This window comes from Homarus americanus, unplaced genomic scaffold (assembly GCF_018991925.1).
Source record: "Homarus americanus isolate GMGI-L3 unplaced genomic scaffold, GMGI_Hamer_2.0 scaffold41710, whole genome shotgun sequence".
Taxonomy (NCBI): Eukaryota; Metazoa; Arthropoda; class Malacostraca; order Decapoda; family Nephropidae; genus Homarus; species Homarus americanus.
Genome location: NW_024749921.1, coordinates 382,565 through 405,519, shown reverse-complemented (window position 1 = coordinate 405,519; position 22,955 = coordinate 382,565). Strand labels below are relative to the sequence as shown.

Genomic DNA, 22,955 nt, shown 5'->3' with positions numbered 1-22,955 from the left:
GCTTTTATGTTAGGTAGAGTCTGGGGAAATACCTGACTCGTGCTGTCGTTGTGAGGCAGAAAGTAAGGGACGGCGCCCGGGTCTTTGCTCTCACTCAGTTAATGACTTACATCACTGACCAGAAACGCGAACAAAAATATTGTCCGGTTACAATTTCTATTTTATATCAAAATGAAATAGAATCAACATAATATACTTTAAAGAAAATAATATACGCGTATATATATATTATCATTAGCGCTAAAATCAGATTAATTATTTATATTTTAAGCAGCAGTATAACGAGCACTCTTATAAAAATCTTTCCTGCAATAGTTCATGTTCCTCGGGGCGATTATACGGTCCATGGTAGTATGTAATTATTCATGTTTTTGAGGTGTTAATGTTTTGATCTTCTAAGACCCGTTTGTTATAACTAAAAGGTCTAATTTAAACAGGCGAATACAACCATGTATTGTGGATTAAAACATGTTGTTCATGTATATAACCACACAACACCACGTCACAAAACACACCACACATCACAACAGCACCACATCACAACACCACAACACCACCACATCACAACACCACATCACAACAACACCACCACACCACTACATCACAACACCACAATAACACATCACTATACTCGACTGGATCCCTCGAGATTCCCCTTTATATATTCCCCACATTAAATATTTTTATTATCTGTAAATTTTAATGTTTGATGAGATGGAAGACGATTACAGGGCCCAGCTGTAACTATGTCTGCCAAGATGGTGTCGCATTTGAGCTGAAAAATTAATCTTAACTTATGTCGGATTTCGCATCTGCTGCCCTAATTTAATACAAGATTTATTTTAGAATTCTTTCCCAGATTTATAACGCAAGCGATCACAGATACATACACGCATACACCAGGACGTGATGCAGTGCCTCCAGAAGTGAATTTATGAGGTGAAATTATTGTAGCTATCCTCTTTAACCTTTATGCTCTCCTAATGTTGCGGTTAAAGGTGAGGTCTCGTCCGCTACCTTCCCTGAGTCTTCAACGATTTAGTAATATTTATCGCGTATAACCTTGTCTTTAGTACTTAATTAAATCAAAATATACTTTAATGTTGTAATACCATAGGAAAATGTGATATTACACGCTTGATGATGTAGTTTGGCAAATGTGTGAGTTATTTACCAGAGAGAGGAAATCATTTGGTGTGAGGGACAGACGGGAAACTCGAGGAAGTAAAACATAACATTATTGAGTCGCCACGTTGGGAATTAATTGTCAAGTTCAGGTGATATGTTTACCATAAGTTTAGGTCGTGTCGTAGATAAGAAAGTGAATTGTTTACCTATTGATTGAAACTTGTTTACGTCTAGATTTACAATTTGACAAATACGAAATATTTTAACCCCTTGAGGACGATGACTTAACCCCTTGAGGACGATGACTTAACCCCTTGAGGACGATGACTTCATCCCTTGAGGACAATTGCTTAATAATAATTACTATCACACCACTCAAGAAACATTTCTGCTACGTGACCTTTTACGACCCAGACTAACGTATTGACCTAATCTCTATAATCTGACCAGGACACGTTAAAGTGAAGTGATCTTATCTGTTCTGTAGTTAATTATGACAAAACCTCAGAAGATAAAAACAGACTGACAATCACACAAGCGGCAACACACTCCCAGCCACCCCTTTTGGTTGTGGTAAAAATATGACGAGACAAAGAAGTTACCGTAATAACATCAAATATACAGTAAATACAGTTTAAAGAAGAAAGAGAGGAGAAAGGGTAAAAAGTTAGAAGATAAAGAAGGAATTAAAGAATGAAGCAAAAGATAAGGTGAAATATGGGGAAAATTGGAATCTTTTCGAAGGATTATATGCTGACTGCGTGTGTGTGTGTGTGTGTATGTGTGTGTGTGTGTGTGTGTGTGAGCCCAGGAATACATGAATCATCATACACAAGACGCTCGCCCTGCATAACCTCAGTACACCGTCTTGTTAACCCACCTTGACTGAATCAACTGACGTCAATAAGTTATCCCTTCATCACATGTTACGCTATGAGTGTTGAACATTTCATTACGACTAGTTTATCAGATGGTCTTTTAGGCCATGGAGACAACTGCTAGCCTAGTCTGTTGGGCCTTCCCCTTCTCCTCCTCCTCACCATTTTCAACTCGAAACAACTGTTGGAGAGTGACAACCAGGGCTCAGCAGTTAATGGTAACCTGACACAACCAGGGTCCGCCGTACACTCAGCAACACAGGATGAGAAGCTGCCATATCATCTTAATATACCGTTAATTATTATTATTATTATTATTATTATTATTATTATTAAAGTCCTCGGCTCCTCGCTACAGCAATCAGCAATTCGGACAACATCATCTTGGTACTGATGAAAGGAAATGTTTCTATCAATATCTCATGAACTAATACACTAAAATTGACTCTGTTTCATTGTAAAGCTTAATTTACTACCAAGTGCATAGAGGTTCTTAAGTAAGGTTAGGTTAGGTTAGGAAAACGGACCTAACAGCTTCGTTAAGATATATCCCCCAAATAGTGACTGTAATGGCTACTGATTTACACCACGTAGACTGTGTTCGGTGATGTGAGGGGCAGTGAGTGAGAGGCTGGGTAGTGTGTTAAGCGCTTGGACCAACAGGAACCTGTATGAAGAACCTGTCTGCTCAAGATCTGGTTACTGGGATTCTTCATCTCTGACCTTTGATTGGAGCGACCATCTTTCCCTCTGTCTGTCTATCTGTCTGACTTTTTTTTACCTTTCTCTCTCCTTATCTCACTCCCTTCTCTTTCTCTCTTTAGCTATTTCCTCTCTCTTTCTTTCTCCCTCGCGGTGTAAGAATCATCATGTTCGTGAGAGTCTAGCGTGAGGGTGGGAGAGAGAGAGAGACGCATCACACATCGGACACCAGATAAACAGTGACTGATGACAGCAGCCAGGCAGTAATGCAGGATAATGAGTTCTTCATCTCGCTGTGTCTGGCTGACGGTGAGTCGCCCTACTGTCAACCTCTGTTTCTTTTATAACGTCTCAGAGTGGTAGGCTGACAGGTGAGAGGAGGGGGAGGAGGAGGAGGGGGTGATTGGTGCTTTGAAGAAGGGTGAATGGGCAGGAGTTAATGGAGGCTTGACCAGATAAGGGAGTGGACAAGAGGGAGTGTGTCGACAAGGGTATGGGGAGTGTGTCGACAAGGGTATGGGGGTGTGTCGACAAGGGTATGGGGGTGTGTCGACAAGGGTATGGGGGTGTCGACAAGGGTGAAGGAAGGAAGTACATATGTAAAATAAATTTGATGGCGTAGATAGTAAAACATAATTTACTTCCGTAAGTCTAAAGTTAGTGACACATTTCTATTCACAAAGTGGAGGCGTCATTTACTGAATCTCTCTCTCTCTCTCTCTCTCTCTCTCTCGAATATTTTTAAGGTAAATTAACCACAAAGACGCGTCTCGCTTCCTTCAGAAAAACATTACTAATTGCTTCCTGACATGTTGAGATTGCTAGAGTAAATTATATACGAGGGAGGTCGTTGTCCCATGACCACACCAACCCAGACTAAACTTAACATTTACCCCTAAAGAAAAATCCCTGCCATTATATTTCCCTGTCTTCTTCTGTGAATATTCTCCTGTTTTTTGTTTGTTTTTTCCCCATGTGTGATTTTTTGTGTTTGTTAACTTGTATGTGTGTATGTTGTATGTATGAGTGAGTGGGAGAGAGAGTATGTGTACGTAGGTGTGGATGTAGGCAGCTTGAGTCATGAACACAATGTACAGTACAATATAACAACTACACGTGTACAGTAAAGATAACAATGGTCTATTATGATTACGAGTACGACTAGGCAGGGAGGGCACAACGACTAAGGGGGCGGGGGACACATCGACCAAAATGCACAAGCTAGGGATCGATTCAACTACAGGATGGTGTCAAGGAACGCAAGTGAGATTCGTAATATGAGGAAACTTCAGGTGGATGCTGACGAGAAGGCCACCTGGTCGATAGGTGAGCCAGGCAGCCAATGGGAAAGAGGTCCTTGTGATAGTGAGGGAGTGTGAGAGAGAGTGAGGTAGCTTGTGGGAGAGTGAGGAAAAGTTGTCTTAGCTTCAGATATAATGAAGGTGATCCCACTCAGTTTGTTTACGTTATCGTACTCGAGCGAGCAAGTTATCGTTTTTAACAAGTAGAAGATTTTTGTTTGGGAAATTGAATCATCTTCCTGCGGAGGGCCTTATACATCGTTAACAGGGGATTAAGGAGCATAATTGTACAAAAATGAATAATGTAAGTGACTGCCCAAACTTCCTTTTAGTGTTAGATAATGTAAAACGCGCTGGGTTTATCCAATCAAGTGGAGAGTGTTGAGGATCTTAAGCACCCAGGTTCAAGCGGCGCCCCTGGGGAGTATTTTGTGCTCTTATTACATTTACTGCGTCACTCACGATCATCACTGGAGGCTATACACTAAGCGTGGCTGAGGGAGACGGTGGCTGAACGAAAAACAGACAGACAGACAAATTTGACCGTGATTTTCCCTTTATTTGTGTTGAGTTGGGACTAAAAAAAAAAAAACTTCTTCCGGAAAAGACATTATTTTTTTCAGTCATGTCAGGAATGGCAGGTGGAGGTGATTCACAGAGTCCCCAAAATGAACAGAAGTCAGAGAGCCGCGGTAACATAAGTCATATATGCTTTATCTTTCATGTTACGAGGAACAAACAGGTCGGATATCCTGGTAAATATTAGACAGGGTGGTGGTTGTTGTAGGCAGCGGGGATTCCAATTTAACTGAAGCACAGTCACTAGGCTTTTACCGCGTCCTCACAAATACTGTGCCTCGACAAAACCCCCCAAACAAAATCCCACTAGATTAAATAATTTAAATCAAATCCCCATCGTCTCATATCTCTTTGCACCCAAATACACTTTAGGTTAACTAAAGTTGGTATAGGATAGGTGACGTCAGGTTGGATTAGGTTAGTTAGATTGGCTTTCTTTAGGGTAGGTTAAATTAGGTTAGGTGAAGTTAGCTTAAGTTCAGGATAGTTATGTTTAGTTACAGAATATTAGGTTAGGTTAGGTTAGGTTAGGTTAGGTTAAGTTAGGTTAGGTTAGGTTAACCTAAGTTCACCTTAATTGTTGGTGATTACCAGGCACGGTACCTGGATAGAGCTTTCTGTGGTAAAAATAAAAATAGAATGAGGGTGTGTTCGCCAGGAGCTGGGGTGGGGGATATAGTTGACAGGATGGACAATATCTTGTCTGGTAATGGGAACAAACCCATTATCTGCCTCAGTGCAGGAGGCAATGATATTGGCCGGTGTAGGAGTGAGGAGCTCCTTGATAAGTTCAAGACAGCTATAGAACGTATTAGGGTGAAGGAAGGGATCCTTATAATATGTGGTGTCCTGCCTAGAAGTTTATCGTAACAACGATAACTTCACAAAATATGACGGTTGAGGATGATCTGATGACGTGATCTGAGGTTGACGAGTTCCACAACAATTTAAATAATGAGTTACTTAATGCACAAAGGCAGAACATACCATACAGAAAACTCAGATCAAATAACATTGACCCTAAATGGATGAATAATTAAAAAATATTATTGGACAAAAGAAGGCTATAGGTAGGAGAATAAATCGTGGTGAAGTCTACCTCCGAGATTATTATAAGGTATTGGCCACTAGGGTTAAGACCGAGATAAGAAAAGCAAAGAGGAATAATGAAATGAAGGTAGCAAAGGGGACAAAGTCAAACTAAAACACGAGAAAAAATTTACCAATACAGTCAGATACCGGCGAGCTAACTGATAACGACGGAGAAATGAGCAATAATCTGAATAAATATTTTTCAACAGTTTTCACCACCGAAAATTTAAACATGATACCCGAGGCACCGACTCCATACAGAGATAGTGAAGAAAATAAATTAGGCGAGATAGTAGTGACTAGTAATGATGTTAGTAAACAAATAGACAAACTAAAGCCTAATAAGTCACCTGGTCCTGATGAGATATTTGCCAGAGTATTAAAGGAATGTATGGAAGAGCTTAGTATGCCCTTAGCAAAGTTGTTTAACATGTCCTTAAAAACGAGTGTAGTACCAGAATCCTGGAGGATAGCGAATGAAATACCGATTTTCAAGACGGGAGATAGATCATTATCCTCTAACTACCGTCCAATCAGTTTAACATCAATTGCACACAAATTGCTGGAAGCAATAATTTCAAACTCTATTCGAAATCACCTGGAGAAGCACAAGTTGATCAATGATTCCCAACATGGCTTCACAAGCGGGCGTTCATGTCTAACTAATCTATTAACATTCATTTCAGCTGTTTCGAATCAGTGGACGATGGGGAAGATTGTGATGTGGTATATCTCGACTTTCGCAAAGCCTTCGACAGAGTCCCCCACGAAAGACTAATACGAAAAGTGGAGGAGATATTCTAAAATAGATTAGGGCGTAGTTACAAAACTGGAAATAGCTAGTAAGCATTAACGGCACTAAATCCGATTGGAGTAACGTCACTAGTGGAGTACCCCAAGGCTCAGTACTTGGACCATAATTATATATTATATGCATAAGCGACATACATATCGGTGTAGAGAGCAACATAAGTAAATTTGCTGACGACACTAAAATAGGGCGTGTAATTAAATCTGACATGGACTCTGCAAAACTATAGAAAGATCTAAAAAAAAAAAATTCGAATGGTCTGAAAAATGGCAGATGAAATTCAATGTAGACAAATGTACTTAGTCTAGGAGATGTAAACAGAGAAACCAGATACCAGATGAACAACGACGTTATAGAGAAATATGACTGAGAAAGATTTAGGAGTAATGATGAGTAGAAATCTTACACCAAGTAAGCAATGTGTATTTGCTCGAAACAAGGGCAACAAAGTACTTGGGTTCATACAAAGGATGTTAGTTACAAGACGAGCGAGGTCATCCTAAAACTATATCTTGCGCTTGTGAGATCTCACTTGGATTACGCAGTTCAATTCTGGTCACTTTATTACAGAATGGATATAGAATCCCTAGAAAGAATTCAGAGGAGAATGACAAGACTATCCCGGGCATTAGGATCCTTGAGTACAGTGACAGGTTAAAACATCTTAATTTGCACTCCCTCGAGAGACGTAGAGTGAGGGGCGATATGATAGAGGTGTATAAATGGAAGTCAAGGCGAAACAAAGGTGATATAACAAAGGTACTCAAACTATCCAACCAGGAGCGAACTCGTAACAATGGATTTAAATTAGACAAATTTAGATTTTGGGGCGAAATAGGTAAACACTGGTTTGGAAATAGAGTAGTGGATGAGTGGAACAAGTTACCAAATATCATCATTAACTCGAATACGCTGGATAGCTTCACACATAGGTTGGATGGATATATGAGCAATAGGGGTTGGGTGTTAGCGAGGACTGTTATTTAAGATACAACTTACGTATTACGCCCCCTTCAGCTCCTTCACATGATGATGCACTCAGAATCATTTTCCCGCCTCACCCCAGTGGCAGGTTTGGGCCAGACACATGCACATTCGGTCTGTAAATTGGTCTTTAGGACGTGTTTGTGTAATTATCAGGCATTGAAACACCTGAGCTGTCTCCACTCCTGTTCCGGGAGATGTTAGCGCCCGAGAGTGTGAGAGTGAGAATGAGGAGTGAAAGTGATGGAGTGGGAGAGGACTTACCTGGTTGTTGCAGTGCTGCTGGTGGAAGGGGAGGCAGGTGCGTGTCATCCATATACATGTCTCTGGATTGTGTGTCCTCGAGGTATGGGTCCTCAGGCTGCATGTCCCCGAGGTGCATGTTCCCGAGGTGCATGTTCCCGAGGTGCGTGTCCCCGAGGTGCGTGTCCCCGAGGTGCGTGTCTCGGGCAATAGCTGGCGTCATAGAGGTAGACTGACCCACTATTAACGGCCTGCTGGTGACAATTATGTGTGTACAGTGGCGACACGACACTTAACCTAGATAGTTTATCAATAAGAGATCAGAAAGGAGTATTTTCCTGCTCTGATTGTCACTTTCTCACTTTTGAATTTTCAATTGTGTCTTTGTATTTTATTTCCACTTTGCCTTCTTGCCGTATCAGTAGTTCTCCAAGGAGGTGTAATCTTTCTCTATGATTGTCAGCTTTAAAGTTTCCAAAAATACGAACTAGGAGTATTTTCCTGCTCTGATTGTCACTTTCTCACTTTTGAATTTTCAATTGTGTCTTTGTATTTTATTTCCACTTTGCCTTCTTGCCGTATCAGTAGTTCTCCAAGGAGGTGTAATCTTTCTCTATGATTGTCAGCTTTAAAGTTTCCAAAAATACGAACTAGCAGATTCTCGCGTGTTACGACTCATTTCTCCTTCTAGGAATTAAGATGAAGACGCGGGGCCGTGATTTTTCTCAAGACGGTGCTGTAGTTTCTTCTTATCTTTTCCCAGGATGTCCTCCGATGTGGATGTTTCCTAAGCTTGTCCGTGTTGTTGTGGTGTACACAAGGTAACCTCTGGACGTGTCTCGGAACACTATTCGTGATTAATTCATTGTATTTACTGTACTGCCGTGATTCATGTATTATCGTTTCCTTGACGTCTATGTTCTCTGAACTTTGATTCTGTTTGAAGAATATTCTATTCTATACAAACAATTCGGTAAAATGCTTTTCGCACAAATTAGCTGCTGAAGTTTTTCAGAGATCGAATGTATCACTGACTTCAATATCTTCAGATATACCGCAGCTTCAGTTGTCTTGAGAGATGAAAACGTAAAAACGTTCAAAATTTCAACGAACTTATCAAAGAGTTATTTATTTACTTTTTGTGTGGGTAGTTTTGTACACTAATTATTAAGACCTGACGAGCTCTGGTGACGAGAGAAACTTTAAGACAATACGAACTTCAGGATTTCAGGAACTTAAGTTATTGAAACTTCAAGATTTAAAATATTACAGAAGTTCTCAAATTCTGCTTCCTTTGAAAATGTCCAGACATGAGAAGTGAGGGAATAGCTTTGAGAATATTCGAACTTCAGACTTTTTCAGGGCATCAGAAATATCAAAGCTCCAGGAACATGAACCATTCGGGAAAACTTCAGAAACTTCAAGACATCAGAAAGTTCAGCAGCAGAGAAGTTTCAAGACATTAGGCTCCTCAGGGGTTCAGGGTCTGAGCATCATGAACCCTTCAGGAGAGTGGGAGAGTGAGGTAAACATACCATATATGAGTGGTGGTAAACTCAACTCCGGTCTGTTCAAGTAACATCCTCAACACCCAGACTAACCTATGTAGCGGTTGTCACTGTGTTACGTCTTTAACTAATCACACAAACACTGTAGTTCATCTTTAGAACTGACTTGGTATTCGTCTGGAAGGTTCAATTTATTTAAGTCGAGTAGAATTTTTTGGGAGAAGGCTCGAAGGAAATATTAGCTGTTGTGGGGAGTTTTTTCGGATTCTGGTAAATTTTGACGATTTTAGGAGATTCCTCTCGATCCAAAGAAGTTATACAGATTAATCTTGAAGAATCAGATGAACTTTTATCTCTGTCAAGTTTTAGCTCAACAAACGAAGCAGGAGATGGCTAAAGGAATCCTTGTGGTCTAGAGAAGCTTCAGCTTATTGAGAGATCTTAATTGAGGTAAACAAGCTGTAGAAGACCATGCGAGGCTTAAGCTGACTCAAAGAGGCTTAGATGATCTTGGAGGATTCGTGTGACGAGGACGCCAGAGCCAGCAACTGTGGGAGAAAAAAACACATATTATTCCTTATTGCACACATGATGAAGTCTGTAATGTACACACACACACACACACACACACACACACACACACACACACACACACACACACACACACACTATCTACGAAACATTATCCAGATACTTCCCTAAGACCAGAAAGATCACTAATCTATACTGAATGTATATATATGGAGTCAGAGTATAGACGAAGGTAACACCCGAACCTTCCCCATTAAGTGATTAAAGTATCGCCTGGAAACACTTCGGTACATATACAGAAATAACTAACGTATCTAAATCAAACACCGTTTTATAATTAATGATTCATATGACTCCTAGTGACTGAATCTTATAATCGTCCTATGAATACTTGTGAAATTTACCTGTTTATTAGATAACTGGTAATGAGTTTTACTGGTACCTGTTGGTTAGAGATTTACGTAAGATTTTGTGTATAAATGATAGAAGATTAAGTGGTCTGTGGTTATGTTTGGCCCACAGGGGAAGACTTGATGCTTTGACGTGTTTCCTCTTATATACAGATCTGCTCAGTACCTCAGTTTAGTACACCCAGATAACTTTTATATTGTGTTTCTTGTAAGCGTTTTATGGAAGTCAAACAACTCATATTTAGATAATATAAATAGTGACACAATTTTATGTTCCTATTAACTCGAAAACAATACACAATTTGGGGTAGTGGACTATCATAGCCCCAAATAGCTCATGTGGGACTGAATGGGGGCTACCTGTTGTTATTACTTACTAGTATCGGGTTTTGAATTTGCCAAGTCTTATTTGTTGTCATATTTGAAAACGAGAATACCAACAACATACCTCCAATAATATGTTGCCATTTTTGGTTAAATGTAATTTGTAAATAGTTATCTCCCTTCTTATAGTAGTAAAGTGAATATCTTCCTCTGGTGTTCTCTCTTCCTTCCTTCTCTGCTCTACCATCTCCCGATCCTTCCTCCTTCTTTAACCATAAATCCCCACTCTGTGTTCTGTAGTGACCTTCCCTCCCCCCCACACCAGTAAACATTCACAGCTAGCGAATTATGAACACACAGTAGCAACCATGAACTGGGAGCTGTGAGGAACATGGGTGAAAGTGGGTGTTGGAAGGTGTGGTTTTAGGCAGGAGAGGAGTGTGTTAAAGGAACGGGAGGACGGGTAATGGGAGTGAGGGGGGCGTTGTAAGGCGTGGGCGGGGGGCAGTGGAGGGGCTGTGGGGGCTTTGTGAGGCGTGGGCGGGGGGCAGTGGAGGGCTGTGGGGGGCTTTGTGGGAGGCGTGGGCGGGGGGCAGTGGGGGCCTGTGAGGGGCGTGGGCGGGTGGAAAAGGCATTGGAGGCGGCAGGGGTGGCAGTGGGGGCGTGGGCGGGATAGCAGTGGGGGCGTGGGCGGGGGTTGGGGGCAGTGCGGGTGGAGTGGGCTGACGTCAATAGCAGTGCAGGCAGCAAACCAGGTCATGGGACCAACACTCTCCCTCCTCTCCCTCACTCACACACACTCCTCCACTCTTCCCTCCTCTCCCTCCTCTCACACACTCACTCCTTTCTCCCTCCTCTCCCTCCTCTCCTCACTCTCACACACCTCCTCCCTCTCCCTCCTCTCCCTCACTCTCCTTCCACCTCCCCACACTCTCTCACACCTCTCCCTCACTCTCCCTCACTCTCACACACACTCCCCTCACTCTCACACACCTCCCTCACTCTCCCTCACTCTCACACCTCTCCCTCACTCCCCTCTCCCCTCCTCTCCCCACATACTCCTCCCCTCACTCTCACTCCACACTCCCCTCACTCTCACACACACTCCCTCACTCTCACCACCTCTCCCTCCTCCCCCCTCTCCCTCCTCTCCCCACACACTCCCCTCACTCTCACCTCTCCCTCACTCTCACACTCTCCCTCCTCTCCCACACTCTCCTCACTCTCCCCCCTCCCTCACTCTCACACTCTCCCTCCCTCTCTAAACTCTCCCTCACTTTGCCTTTCTCCCTCACTCACACACACTCTCCCTCACTCTCACAGACTCTCCCTCACTCTCACACACTCTCCCTCACTCTCACACACTCTCCCTCACTCTCACACACACTCCCTCACCACCACACTCTTGCGTACTGTTTTCTCTCCCACACTACCATACTATTAACCACACTACCATATATTAACCACACTACCATACTATTAACCACACTACCATTCAATTAACCACACTACCATACTATTAACCCCACTAACCATACTATTAACCACACTACCATTCTATTAACCACACTACCATTCAATTAACCACACTACCATTCAATTAACCACACTACCATTCTATTAACCACACTACCATACTATTAACCACACTACCATTCAATTAACCACACTAACATACGATTAAACACTACCATACTATTAACCACACATTTAAATTATAACGTAAACTGTACCCAATAAATGAATGAGAAAATGATTCCCACTAAACCCAGATACTCAATCAGTCAGGTCAGTCAGGTGTGTCTCTCCATTGTGGAAAAACATTATGCATGAACCTTTAAGAACTTGTAATGAAGCCAAACACACGATTCTCTGAGATTACGAGACATTCTTCAATAGAGCTTGAGAGCCATAGACTGTTTATGACTCCTGACTCTTTATCAACAGTGGGAGGTGCGGCTGGTCGACCTCAGGGAAGGTACAATACACCCTGGTCATTATTACTACAGTGGGAGGTGCGGCTGGTCGACCTCAGGGAAGGTACAATACACCCTGGTCATTAATACTACAGTGGGAGGTGCGGCTGGTCGACCTCAGGGAAGATACAATACACCCTGGTCATTATTACTACAGTGGGAGGTGCGGCTGGTCGACCTCAGGGAAGGTACAATACACCCTGGTCATTATTACTACAGTGGGAGGTGCGGCTGGTCGACCTAAGGGAAGATACAATTCACCCTGGCGATAATTTTGAGGTTAACCCTTAATTTGGGGAGGAATTACCCTCACGAAACAGATTATCTTACGTGAAATAGGAAGGTTAAGTCAAGTGTGTGTGTGTGTGTGTGTGGTGATTCAATCTATTGTGCTGTGTGAGTGTGTTATGGTGACATTTTATGGTAGTGTATGGTGATGTGGTGGTGTTGGTGGTGTGAAGTGTTATGGTGACATGCTATGGTGGAGTGTTGGTGGTGGTATATGGTGGAAGGTATTATGGTGAAGCGTGTTGGTAGAAGGGGTATGTTACAGGTGATTAATGTTGCGGGTGACATGCTATAGTGGGAGTGGTTATGGTGAATGAGTTAATATGGAGCAAAAGTTATGGTGGAGTGTGTTATGGGTGCAGTGTAAGGTGGTGCAGTGTGTTATGGTGCAGTGTGTTGGTGGTGGGCATTTATGGTGGAGATTGTTATGCAGGATGATGGTGTGTTGGTAGATGATAATAGGTGGTGGTGATGGTAGGATCAGGTGGTGTTGATGGTGGTGATGGTAACGATGATGGTGGTGGATGGTAATGATGATGGTGGTGGTGGTGATGGTGGTGGTGATGATGGTGGTGATGGTGGTAATGTAGATAATGATGATGGTGGTGGTGTTGATGGTGGTGATGATGGTGATGGTAATGATGATGGTGGTGGTGGTGGTGATGATGGTGGTGGTGATGATGGTGGTAATGATGATGGTGGCGGTGGTGGTGATGGTGATGATGATGATGATGGTGACGGTGGTGGTGATTGTGGTGGTGTTGATGGTGGTAATTGAAACTTGAATTAAATTTTGCCACGTACAACGGTTAGTTTATTGTGCACCCCATACTCAACCTGTGAGCAGTAGCACAAAGAGATCACAGAGTAGAGTTTACAAAGGGTCAGCATAACTAACCCCCCTGGTCAGGATATTATGGCAGTGAATGTTACACAGTATTTCAATTGTTTGGTTAGTTCTGTAGATGGGGGTGACTCAAGTATATTGTGTGTTTGGTTTTACACATGAGACTGACTTAGTACATAGTGCAAAGAAGTGGATACAATTTTTTTTATGTCAGATATATTGCCATTAAAGTGCTGTGCCATTTCACAAACACGGTGCTATCTTTTGACAGTCAAGGACGTAGTGACACACACACACACACACACACACACACACACACACACACACACATACACACACACACACACCAGATATTTCTTTCCTCCCAAAAACCAAAAAATTAAACAAAACGCAGAACTTGTTGTTAGAAAATCTCACAGCTAAAATAAGTCAAATAAAAAACTATGTTCCTTAAAACTACAATATAAAGAAAAGTCGTATTTTTCAATTACTGTATTACAAGTAAATGCTATAACAAAAATGGTTGAAAAAGGATAAAGAAATAATGATCATTTGCATAAGTTTAGCGACACGGAGACATTTCTATCAAGGTATTATTATTGTATTGTTAACATGAAAGGCAGTCATTCAGGGCGATTTACTCCCTAATACGACTTTTAAGTTAGGTTAGGTCAGGTTAGTGGAGCTTTATATCAAGACAAAGTTCGTGGGCCTTTACTGGTAACTGTATTTTACTGTCCGTCGAGTCTCATGCATTGAAGACATCATTTTGGTCCACTTGTCTATTTCTAAACTGAGGTAAGCCACTCCGATGCGTCCTCACAAATTACTAAGAGAATATCCAGGGTTTGGTACCGTGGCCAATAAGAGCCTAGTAAATTATTAAAATATCGTCGTTCGATTTTTTTCTTCATATTGTATAGATTATATGACACACGGCCATCATTACAGCGTCGTCTTCATGATATTTGCATCATTTTTCAATATTAAATGTTTCTTGCTTCGTAGTTGATGTTAATGTCATCTACATTTATAAATATATGTCTATTATCACGTATATTTGATTCTTTAACGCCACTTTTAATGTTTTATTCGAACAATACCAAACGATTTTATAAACTCATATGGGACCTCAGTTTACAAGGTGTTAGTATCTCGTTTGACTTGAAGGTTCTGCTGTCTTGGCTATAATTGTTGACAAGTTTATCATTCCTTCAGTATCATTCCCTGTTCTTATTCCTTGATTCACTCATGTTTCTTTGTATTTCTTTTTACTCTCTTTCTTTCAGCTGTTCCATCTCGTGTTTATATTCTTGTTTTAGTCACTGTGTACACACGTCTTCAGTCCAACAAGGTTTTTTCTGCGATACCGATTACTTTAAATCCATTAACATCATCTGTAGTCTCTGTTTATTTTCATTTTGCTGTCCTCACACTGTCTCAATGTCCACAGTTTCAATTTCAATTTCACTTGGAACTGGATTGCTTGTCTTGTCTTGTAAGCGTATTAATTATCTCAACTTTCTTCACTTTTTTCTAATTCATATTTACAGTCTTTCATTTCCCTGACAGCATTCAGAGTATTACCACTAATAATCGTCCCAACCAATCAGTAGTCAACCCAGAGACACACATAACGAACGCTTAATATCACTGATTCCTTTATGATGTTCTAATACCATATGTTATCAGATTACTGGCTTGTATAGTGTCCCACACCATGATTCCATCTAGACAACATCTTCTCGAGGTCTTGCTGGTGCTTGAAGAAAAGTTTTCATTACAGTTAGGCAATTTCTGAAGCAAAACTCGATTATCATTTTCTTTTCTGTCTCTCATTCCAAAGCTTCCAACTACTTCTTCCGGTCTAATTCCATCCACGCCTTCACGAGCATTTAAATAGCCGATAATCATTGTGTTTCCTCGACGCTCTGTGCCGGCTGGTCTTGCAGTGTTTTTCAAAATCGCCCTTTTTTCAGCCTCTAGTTTTCCCTGCTGCGGTGCATAAACTTACTCAACCCCAGCCTATTTTTCCCCCCTCCACACACTATGATAGAACGGTGTCACAACTAATGTCGGGTCACTTGGTATAAAACCTAATAACTCTATATTTAAAATCTCCGTAACATCTACCCATTTTTTATAAATAAATACAACAAAATTTCTTCTATACTCACTAAATCAACCATTTCCTGTTCTCTATCATTTACAGTGTTAATATTCAACGCTGGTGTACGAAACAACTCTTTTGTTTTCGTCAGTGAGTCATTTCCTCGCCAGGTTGAGAGCGGTTGAGTGGTTCCGAGAGCACAGACCGCAACACCAACACTCCGGGAAGTCAGTCACCGCAACACCAACACTCCGGGAAGTCAGTCACCGCAACACCAACACTCCGGGAAGTCAGTCACCCGCAACACCAACACTCCGGGAGTCAGTCACCGCAACACCAACACTCCGGGAGGTCAGTCACCACAACACCAACACTCCGGGAAGTCAGTCACCGCAACACCAACCTCCGGGAAGTCAGTCACCGCAACACCAACACTCCCCGGGGAGAGTCCAGTCACCGCAACACCAGCCTCAGTCCAGTCACCACCGCACCAACACTCCGGGAAGTCAGTCCACCGCAACACTGTAACACTCCGGGAAGTCAGTCACCGCAACACCAACACTCCGGGAAGTCGATCTCACCGCAACACCACCCAACACTCCGGGAAGTCAGTCACACCAACACCGCCTCAGGAAGTCAGTCACCGCAACACCAACACTCCGGGAAGTCAGTCACCGCAACACCAACACTCCGGGAAGTCAGTCACCACTGCCCCGCAACACTCCGGGAAGTCAATCACCGCAACACCAACACTCCGGGAAGTCAGTCACCGCAACACCAACCTCCGGTCAGTCACCGCAACACCAACACTCCGGGAAGTCAGTCACCGCAACCTGTAACACTCGGGAAGTCCAGTCCACCGCAACACCAACACTCCGGAAGTCAGTCACCGCAACACCAACACTCCAGAGTCAGTCACCGCAACACCAACACTCCGGGAAGTCCCCAGTCACCGCAACACCAACACTCCGGGAAGTCAGTCACCGCAACACCAACACTCCGGGAAGTCAGTCAGTCACCTTATCTGCTGCACCTGGCACTCTACCTCAGACGTTAGCCGCTAAAATTGTATGGATTACCTCCTTCCCAGTTTGTTGGTACGTGGTAGTGCATGGTATGTACAATACGTGGGAGAATTTCATAGTTATGTGATAGTACTTGGTATGTCCATGATAGTATGTGGTAGTATATGGATGGTATGTGCCAGTATGTAGTAGGTATGTGGTAAAAAGTCCTGTATATGGTAATGTATGGTACTGTAGGTATGTAGTAGGTATGTGAAAGTATAGACGGGATATGAAAGCAAGTGTTAGACTGTGGTAGCTTTGGCAGACTATGGTATCATGTGGCAGGCTGTGGTAGCATGTGGCAGACTGTGGTAGCATGTGACAGACTGTGGTAGCATGTGGCAGACTGTGGTAGCATGTGGCAGACTGTGGTAGCATGTGGCAGACTGTGGTAACATGTGGCAGACTGTGGTAACATGTGGCAGACTGTGGTAACATGTGGCAGGCTGTGGTAGCATGTGGCAGACTGTGGTAGCATGTGGCAGACTGTGGTAGCATGTGGCAGACTGTATTAACATGTGTGTGCAGGCTGTGGTAACATGTGTGGCAGACTGTGGTAACATGTGGCAGGCTGTGGTAACATGTGGCAGACTGTGGTAACATGTGGCAGGCTGTGGTAACATGTGGCAGACTGTGGTAGCATGTGGCAGGCTGTGGTAGCATGTGGCAGGCTGTGGTAGCATGTGGCAGGCTGTGGTAGCATGTGGCAGACTGTGGTAGCATGTGGCAGACTGTGGTAGCATGTGGCAGACTGTGGCAGCATGCAGTACACAGTTCCGCCTCAGTAAGTTTCCTCCCGGTGCTTGAGGCAGAGATGTCACGTTATCCTGGTTCAGTTAAGACACAAAGATGGAGACCACAACAATCTCGAAATTACTCAGTTACTTGTAGCGTATAACACGGAGCGTCGTGCTGGTGTCTAGAGTCGTCGAGGAGAAGTTTAAACCACGAAACTTTGAGAATCTGGGGTGAGGAGGCGAGGCGAGGCGAAGCGAGGCAATTCCCCCTACTAGTATGTACGGTGGCTCGTGGGTCTGCAACTTTAAACTCCCCTTAAACTAGCACCACAGCGCTCGTCCTCACTATCAAATCATTTATTAAAAAATTTGTGTTGCATAGGCCAAATATTTTGACTGGTGCGACTTACTGTTGTTGCGTTTTGAGGTTCTTCTTTTAATGTGTCTGGGTGCTGATGGTGACGTCACTAATACACAGTGATAGTAATTATTATGAGGTTAAACTTGAATTAAGACCCCATACTAATTTGACTCGCTCCCTTCTTTACTGTTAATGCAAGATAAAATAAGTAGAAAATTGTTAGAGTAGAGACACAACCACTAATACTATACTGTACCTGAAGAGCTTAATGGCCCTGGGAGAAATGATATTAAATGCGTCTAACATTGTTGTGGGCATAAAATAATTTACCAACATTCTAATTAAATATTTCCTGTAAATAAAACCTAATTAACACTTCAGGGAGCAATTAGACAATAAATAAAACTTGAGTCACAATTAGCCCCCAATTTAATAAATGAAGTGTCATCATGCATTACATCAATTACAGTATTAAATGACAACTGTAATAAGTGCCGCCACGAGACATGTCATAATTACAACAGGTAAAAACATCAGGTAGTTTATTATTAAAAAGGTCAGACTCCACATTCTCAAGGAGTCTTACGGGAATTATTCTTAGTAAGTAAAGCTGCAAGAATCTCACATAATTAGTTGACTTGGGGTAAAGGATATATATAAAGACAAAAATATTATACCTAAATTATATTCAGACATTCAGTCATGTTCTGTGTATATGTAAACGTGTGTGTGTGTGTGTGGTGTGTGTGTGTGGTGTGTGTGTGGTGTGTGTGGTGTGTGTGTGTGGTGTGTGTGTGTGTGTGTGTGTGTGGGGTGTGTGGTGTGTGTGTGGGTGTGTGTGTGTGTGTGTGTGGTGGTGTGGTGTGTGTGTGGTGTGTGTGTGTGTGTGTGTGTGTGTGTGTGTGTGGTGTGTGTGGGTGTGGGTGTGTGTGGGTGGGTGTGTGTGTGTGGTGTGTGTGTGTGTGGTGTGTGTGTGGTGTGTGTGGTGTGTGTGTGTGACTTAGGTTTATTTATAACGCTGTTTGCACCAATATATTGCTCTAAATATAAATAATTGCCGATTAGCGATAACCTTCCTGTAATTCTTTATTTTGGAAACTTCTGTATGGCGATAAATGTTTATGTAGAAAGGAAGAATACATGAAAACTAATATATTCTTACCTAACCTAACCTAACTTATGATGGGGAAACAACATCTTAAGGGAAACAGAACATTTTACATACGAAGAAATTTCTATTAATTTAATACAATAACAACACAAAGTTATCTCTTAACATTTACTCGGTAGAAAAACAAGTGTTGTATTTTTAAGGTTTAAGCGTTAACAGCAACTGACGTTTTTACCGAATACTGATAACATTTTCCTTTTATCGTTATTACTTAATGTTAAAAGTTCTATCAATTAATATCCTCCCCCCAGGCAGGTGAGGTGACGTTGGGTTCTTAGGTTAGGTTTTCTATGAAACTAATAATTTATATATATTTTCATCTATCGTCAGTCTGGGGTAGGTATACATGGGTGTGTGGTGGTCTGGGGGAGGTATACATGGGTGTGTGGTGGTCTGGGGGAGGTATACATGGGTGTGTGGTGGTCTGAGGGAGGTATACATGGGTGTGTGGTGGTGGTCTGGGGGAGGTATACATGGTGTGTGGTGGTCTGGGGTAGGTACATGGGTGTGTGGTGGCTGGGGAGTGTATACATGGGTGTGTGGTGGTCTGGGGGAGGCATACATGAGTGTGTGGTGGTCTGGGGAGGCATACATGTGTGTGTGTGGTGGTCTGGGGGAGGTATACATGGGTGTGTGGTCTGGGGGAGGTATACATGGGGTGTGTGGTGGTCTGGGGAGTGTATACAGAGTGTGTGTGGTGGTCTGGGGGGGAGGTATACATGGGTGTGTGGTGTCTGGGGAGGTATACATGAGTGTGTGGTGGTCTGGGGGAGGTATACATGGGTGTGTGGTGGTCTGGGGAGGTATACATGGGTGTGTGGTGGTCTGGGGTAGGTACATGGGGTGTGTGTGGTGGTCTGGGGGAGGTATACATGGGTGTGTGGTGGTCTGGGGTAGGTATAACATGGGTGTGTGGTGGTCTGGGGGAGGTATACATGAGTGTGTGGTGGTCTGGGGGAGGTATACATGGGTGTGTGGTGGTCTGAGGGAGGTATACATGGGTGTGTGGTGGTCTGGGGAGAGTCGTCACCTTCGACCACACACTATATATAGTCACCTAACAATGGTTGATTGGTGGTGATGCCTAGGCCTGTCCTGGCCCGCCCTGGCCCGCCCTGGCCCGCCCTGGCCCGTCCTAGCCTCACACTTACCACTATCTCATTACCGAACTCGTTACGTCTTCGTGGACCAATACCCAACTGGGAACGAGTTACTTCAACCATCTTTCCCAGGTCACAACAGAGCCAGCCATCTGCCCTACACCCGGAGTGACACCCCTGCTACCTTTTTTGCGACACACCTCCTGACACACTTGTTAATGACCCATCACATCCACCTCTTTTGAGCACTGCCCCGTAACCTTCCCACCCTCCCTGCTGTCTCATCAAACATCACGGATAACAGTTCTCTCTCCCAATAACAAAACGTACTACCTATAATACGAGTCTGCACTCCGTTCTTAATTATAGCCACACATACCTATAACACGTAGTTATAACTCGTAACTAATTATAGCCACACATACCTATAACACGTAGCTATAACTCATAACTAATTATAGCCACACATACCTAAAATATGTACAACACATCTGTCTGGAGAGTCTCACGTTCCAACAGAGTTTATAGATGAAGATTGTATCAGTACCACCTCCTACACAGCTGTAATTCATGACATACCATATTGTAGGGCGGCCATTACCTCAGGACTGTAATACTAACTCTATTTATCAAGTCACATCGCCTATATTTAACATGTTATACTTAACTGACGTATTTATTCCCACCGTATTAATTAAACAAAATAATAATAGTTAGCATCGCTCTTTTTACCAGTGTTAGCTATTTATATTACCTGTTATTATTGATTCGTTTCAACAATATCTATTAAATTACATCTCTTATTTTGGGAATTTTTGTCTCTACGTACCAGCCTCGGTTACGACTTGAGGTTACTTGTAATGCTTACTGTACTAACTTAACCATAAAAATACCTCCCTGACGCTCCATCACATCAACTTGGTAGCCACTCACAAACTTTTAAAGCCTCATTACTCGCTATTTCCATAACAAATAAACACTTATTGACATGTTCCGTCGTGTTATTTTTCTACAATGATAAACACTCTATTTTGGGTTCGTGTTTAACTTGTTTGTTTTATGTTCGTAATGCTTGTTAAGTCTTTGTTTTGGTTCTACTTGTTGGATGTCTTCTCTTATTGGTTTTTTTTATATAGATTCTGTTTTATTTAGAACTCTCTCTCTCTCTCTCTCTCTCTCTCTCTCTCTCTCTCTCTCCTTTCACTCACTCACTCCCTCTTTACCTTCCCTCCCTCCCTCCTCGCTCACTCGTTCGTTCCTTCACACTCCACATTTTCGCCTTCGGGTTCAGAATCACAAAGATTCCCACGGTGAATATTTCTGGTAAGGAAAGACGCAATAATTCACCCAACTGGCCTTCAAAAATTACACTGACTCCGGTCTTAACAAAATAACGGAATTTATATTTAGTTAGGAGAAATAATTAGAGTAGAGAGTCCTTTGGGGAAAAATATTAGACGTTTTTAAATGATCGTATCCAGTTAAGGTAAAGTCTGAGCATAACTTTGGGAGTATATTTTTTTTAATGTTCAGTGTTCTAACCTTTTTAACTGGGTGGGTTTATTTATATGCCTTCAGTTAACGAGGAATAGTCGACGTGAGAACCTTTATCAAGCCTGACCCTCAGTTAATAGCCATTCACGTCTTTAAGGTCATTTTCGTGTATAGTCGCCTCATCCCAACTCGCTACCTTAAAGCCCTTCAATTCTCACTACGTAATCTTAGTATCTCGTGTCTTTGCTCACCGTTTGATCTTGTTAATTCTTTAGTTTATCTCTCAATACTTCTTTGAAACCTTGAATTTATGTTATGAATTACGTGTTCCTCGTCCGCCTGACCTGAAGCTCTGGTACAGTCGGCCAAATATAATCGCAGAAGTATAGGGTAGAGCAACAGATCTGGTAATAATGTAGAGGTAAGGGGAGACGAACAGTGGAAAGAGGAGGTAGGGGAAGCCTCGTTTGAGTGACAGGTACGGGTATATTTTGCGTTTGGAAGAGATGTTTTTACACCGTTGCCAGATCTTTTGCCCTGCCCTATGTTTATTGGGTCTCTGTGAACTTATTTGGACGACTGTACAATGGGTGGAGCGTTTTGTGAGATGTGGCAACTATGTGGAATGCATATCTGACATCCTTAGCCTCTCTACTATTGTTAAGATCTTTAGGGGCCATTCAAGGAGTTTTAGTACAATGTAAACAAACACAGAGGTGCCACATCTCACAAAACGCGTCAGTTACTGTAGTAGGTATAAGTGGAGGCGACTGTATGTTCTTCTGTTCGTGTATACCACTATTTATTACCTATGATTCTTACACATAACTTCTTTCTCTCCTTTTTCTTTTTCTATTCTTGAAAACTCTCTCTCTCTCTCTCTTACTTCCACATTTCTCTTCTTCTTTCTTTACTCTCGTCTCTTCCTACTTACCCTTAACAAAATCTTCTCTTTTGTTTCATTTCTCACACCATTATTTATTTACTCTCGCCTCCTCTCAATTACTCTTCTTAAAATCTTCCTCTATTTCATGTCTTCCACCCTTCTTACCTCCTGGCTCTCTCCTGGCTCCACAACCCCCCAATAAAAGAACCGAACCCAGAAAGAGCCGGGAGAGCCACCCAGCTAGTCGAGCGGCAACAGCGAAGGAAATGCACGTCGTAAAAATAGCATCATCAATCCATTTCTTGCTGGTTTTACTGTGAACTATTTCTGGATGAGTGTGGGTGACTTTGGGTGAGTGTGGGTGAGTGTGGGTGAGTGAGGGTGAGTTTGAATGATTGTTAGTGAGTGTGGGCGATTGTGGGCGATT

General features: G+C 42.5%; 1 protein-coding gene and 1 long non-coding RNA gene across 2 annotated transcripts in view; both read right to left on the bottom strand.

The window, feature by feature from the left end:
* The window catches only part of LOC121853972 (synaptotagmin-15-like), a 37,981-nt gene extending 29,778 nt beyond the window's left edge, over nt 1-8,203 (bottom strand). Inside the window, exon 1 of the mRNA XM_042348366.1 lies at nt 7,740-8,203. Within this exon, the coding sequence (XP_042204300.1) occupies nt 7,740-7,941 (202 nt within the window). The 5' untranslated portion in view covers nt 7,942-8,203. The remainder of the gene's footprint in view (nt 1-7,739) is intronic.
* Nucleotides 8,204-8,214: 11 nt separating this feature from the next.
* LOC121853973 overlaps nt 8,215-22,955 on the bottom strand; it is an 88,232-nt gene continuing 73,491 nt past the window's right edge. Inside the window, exon 3 of the long non-coding RNA XR_006086433.1 lies at nt 8,215-9,774. This is a non-coding gene — a long non-coding RNA (uncharacterized LOC121853973). The remainder of the gene's footprint in view (nt 9,775-22,955) is intronic.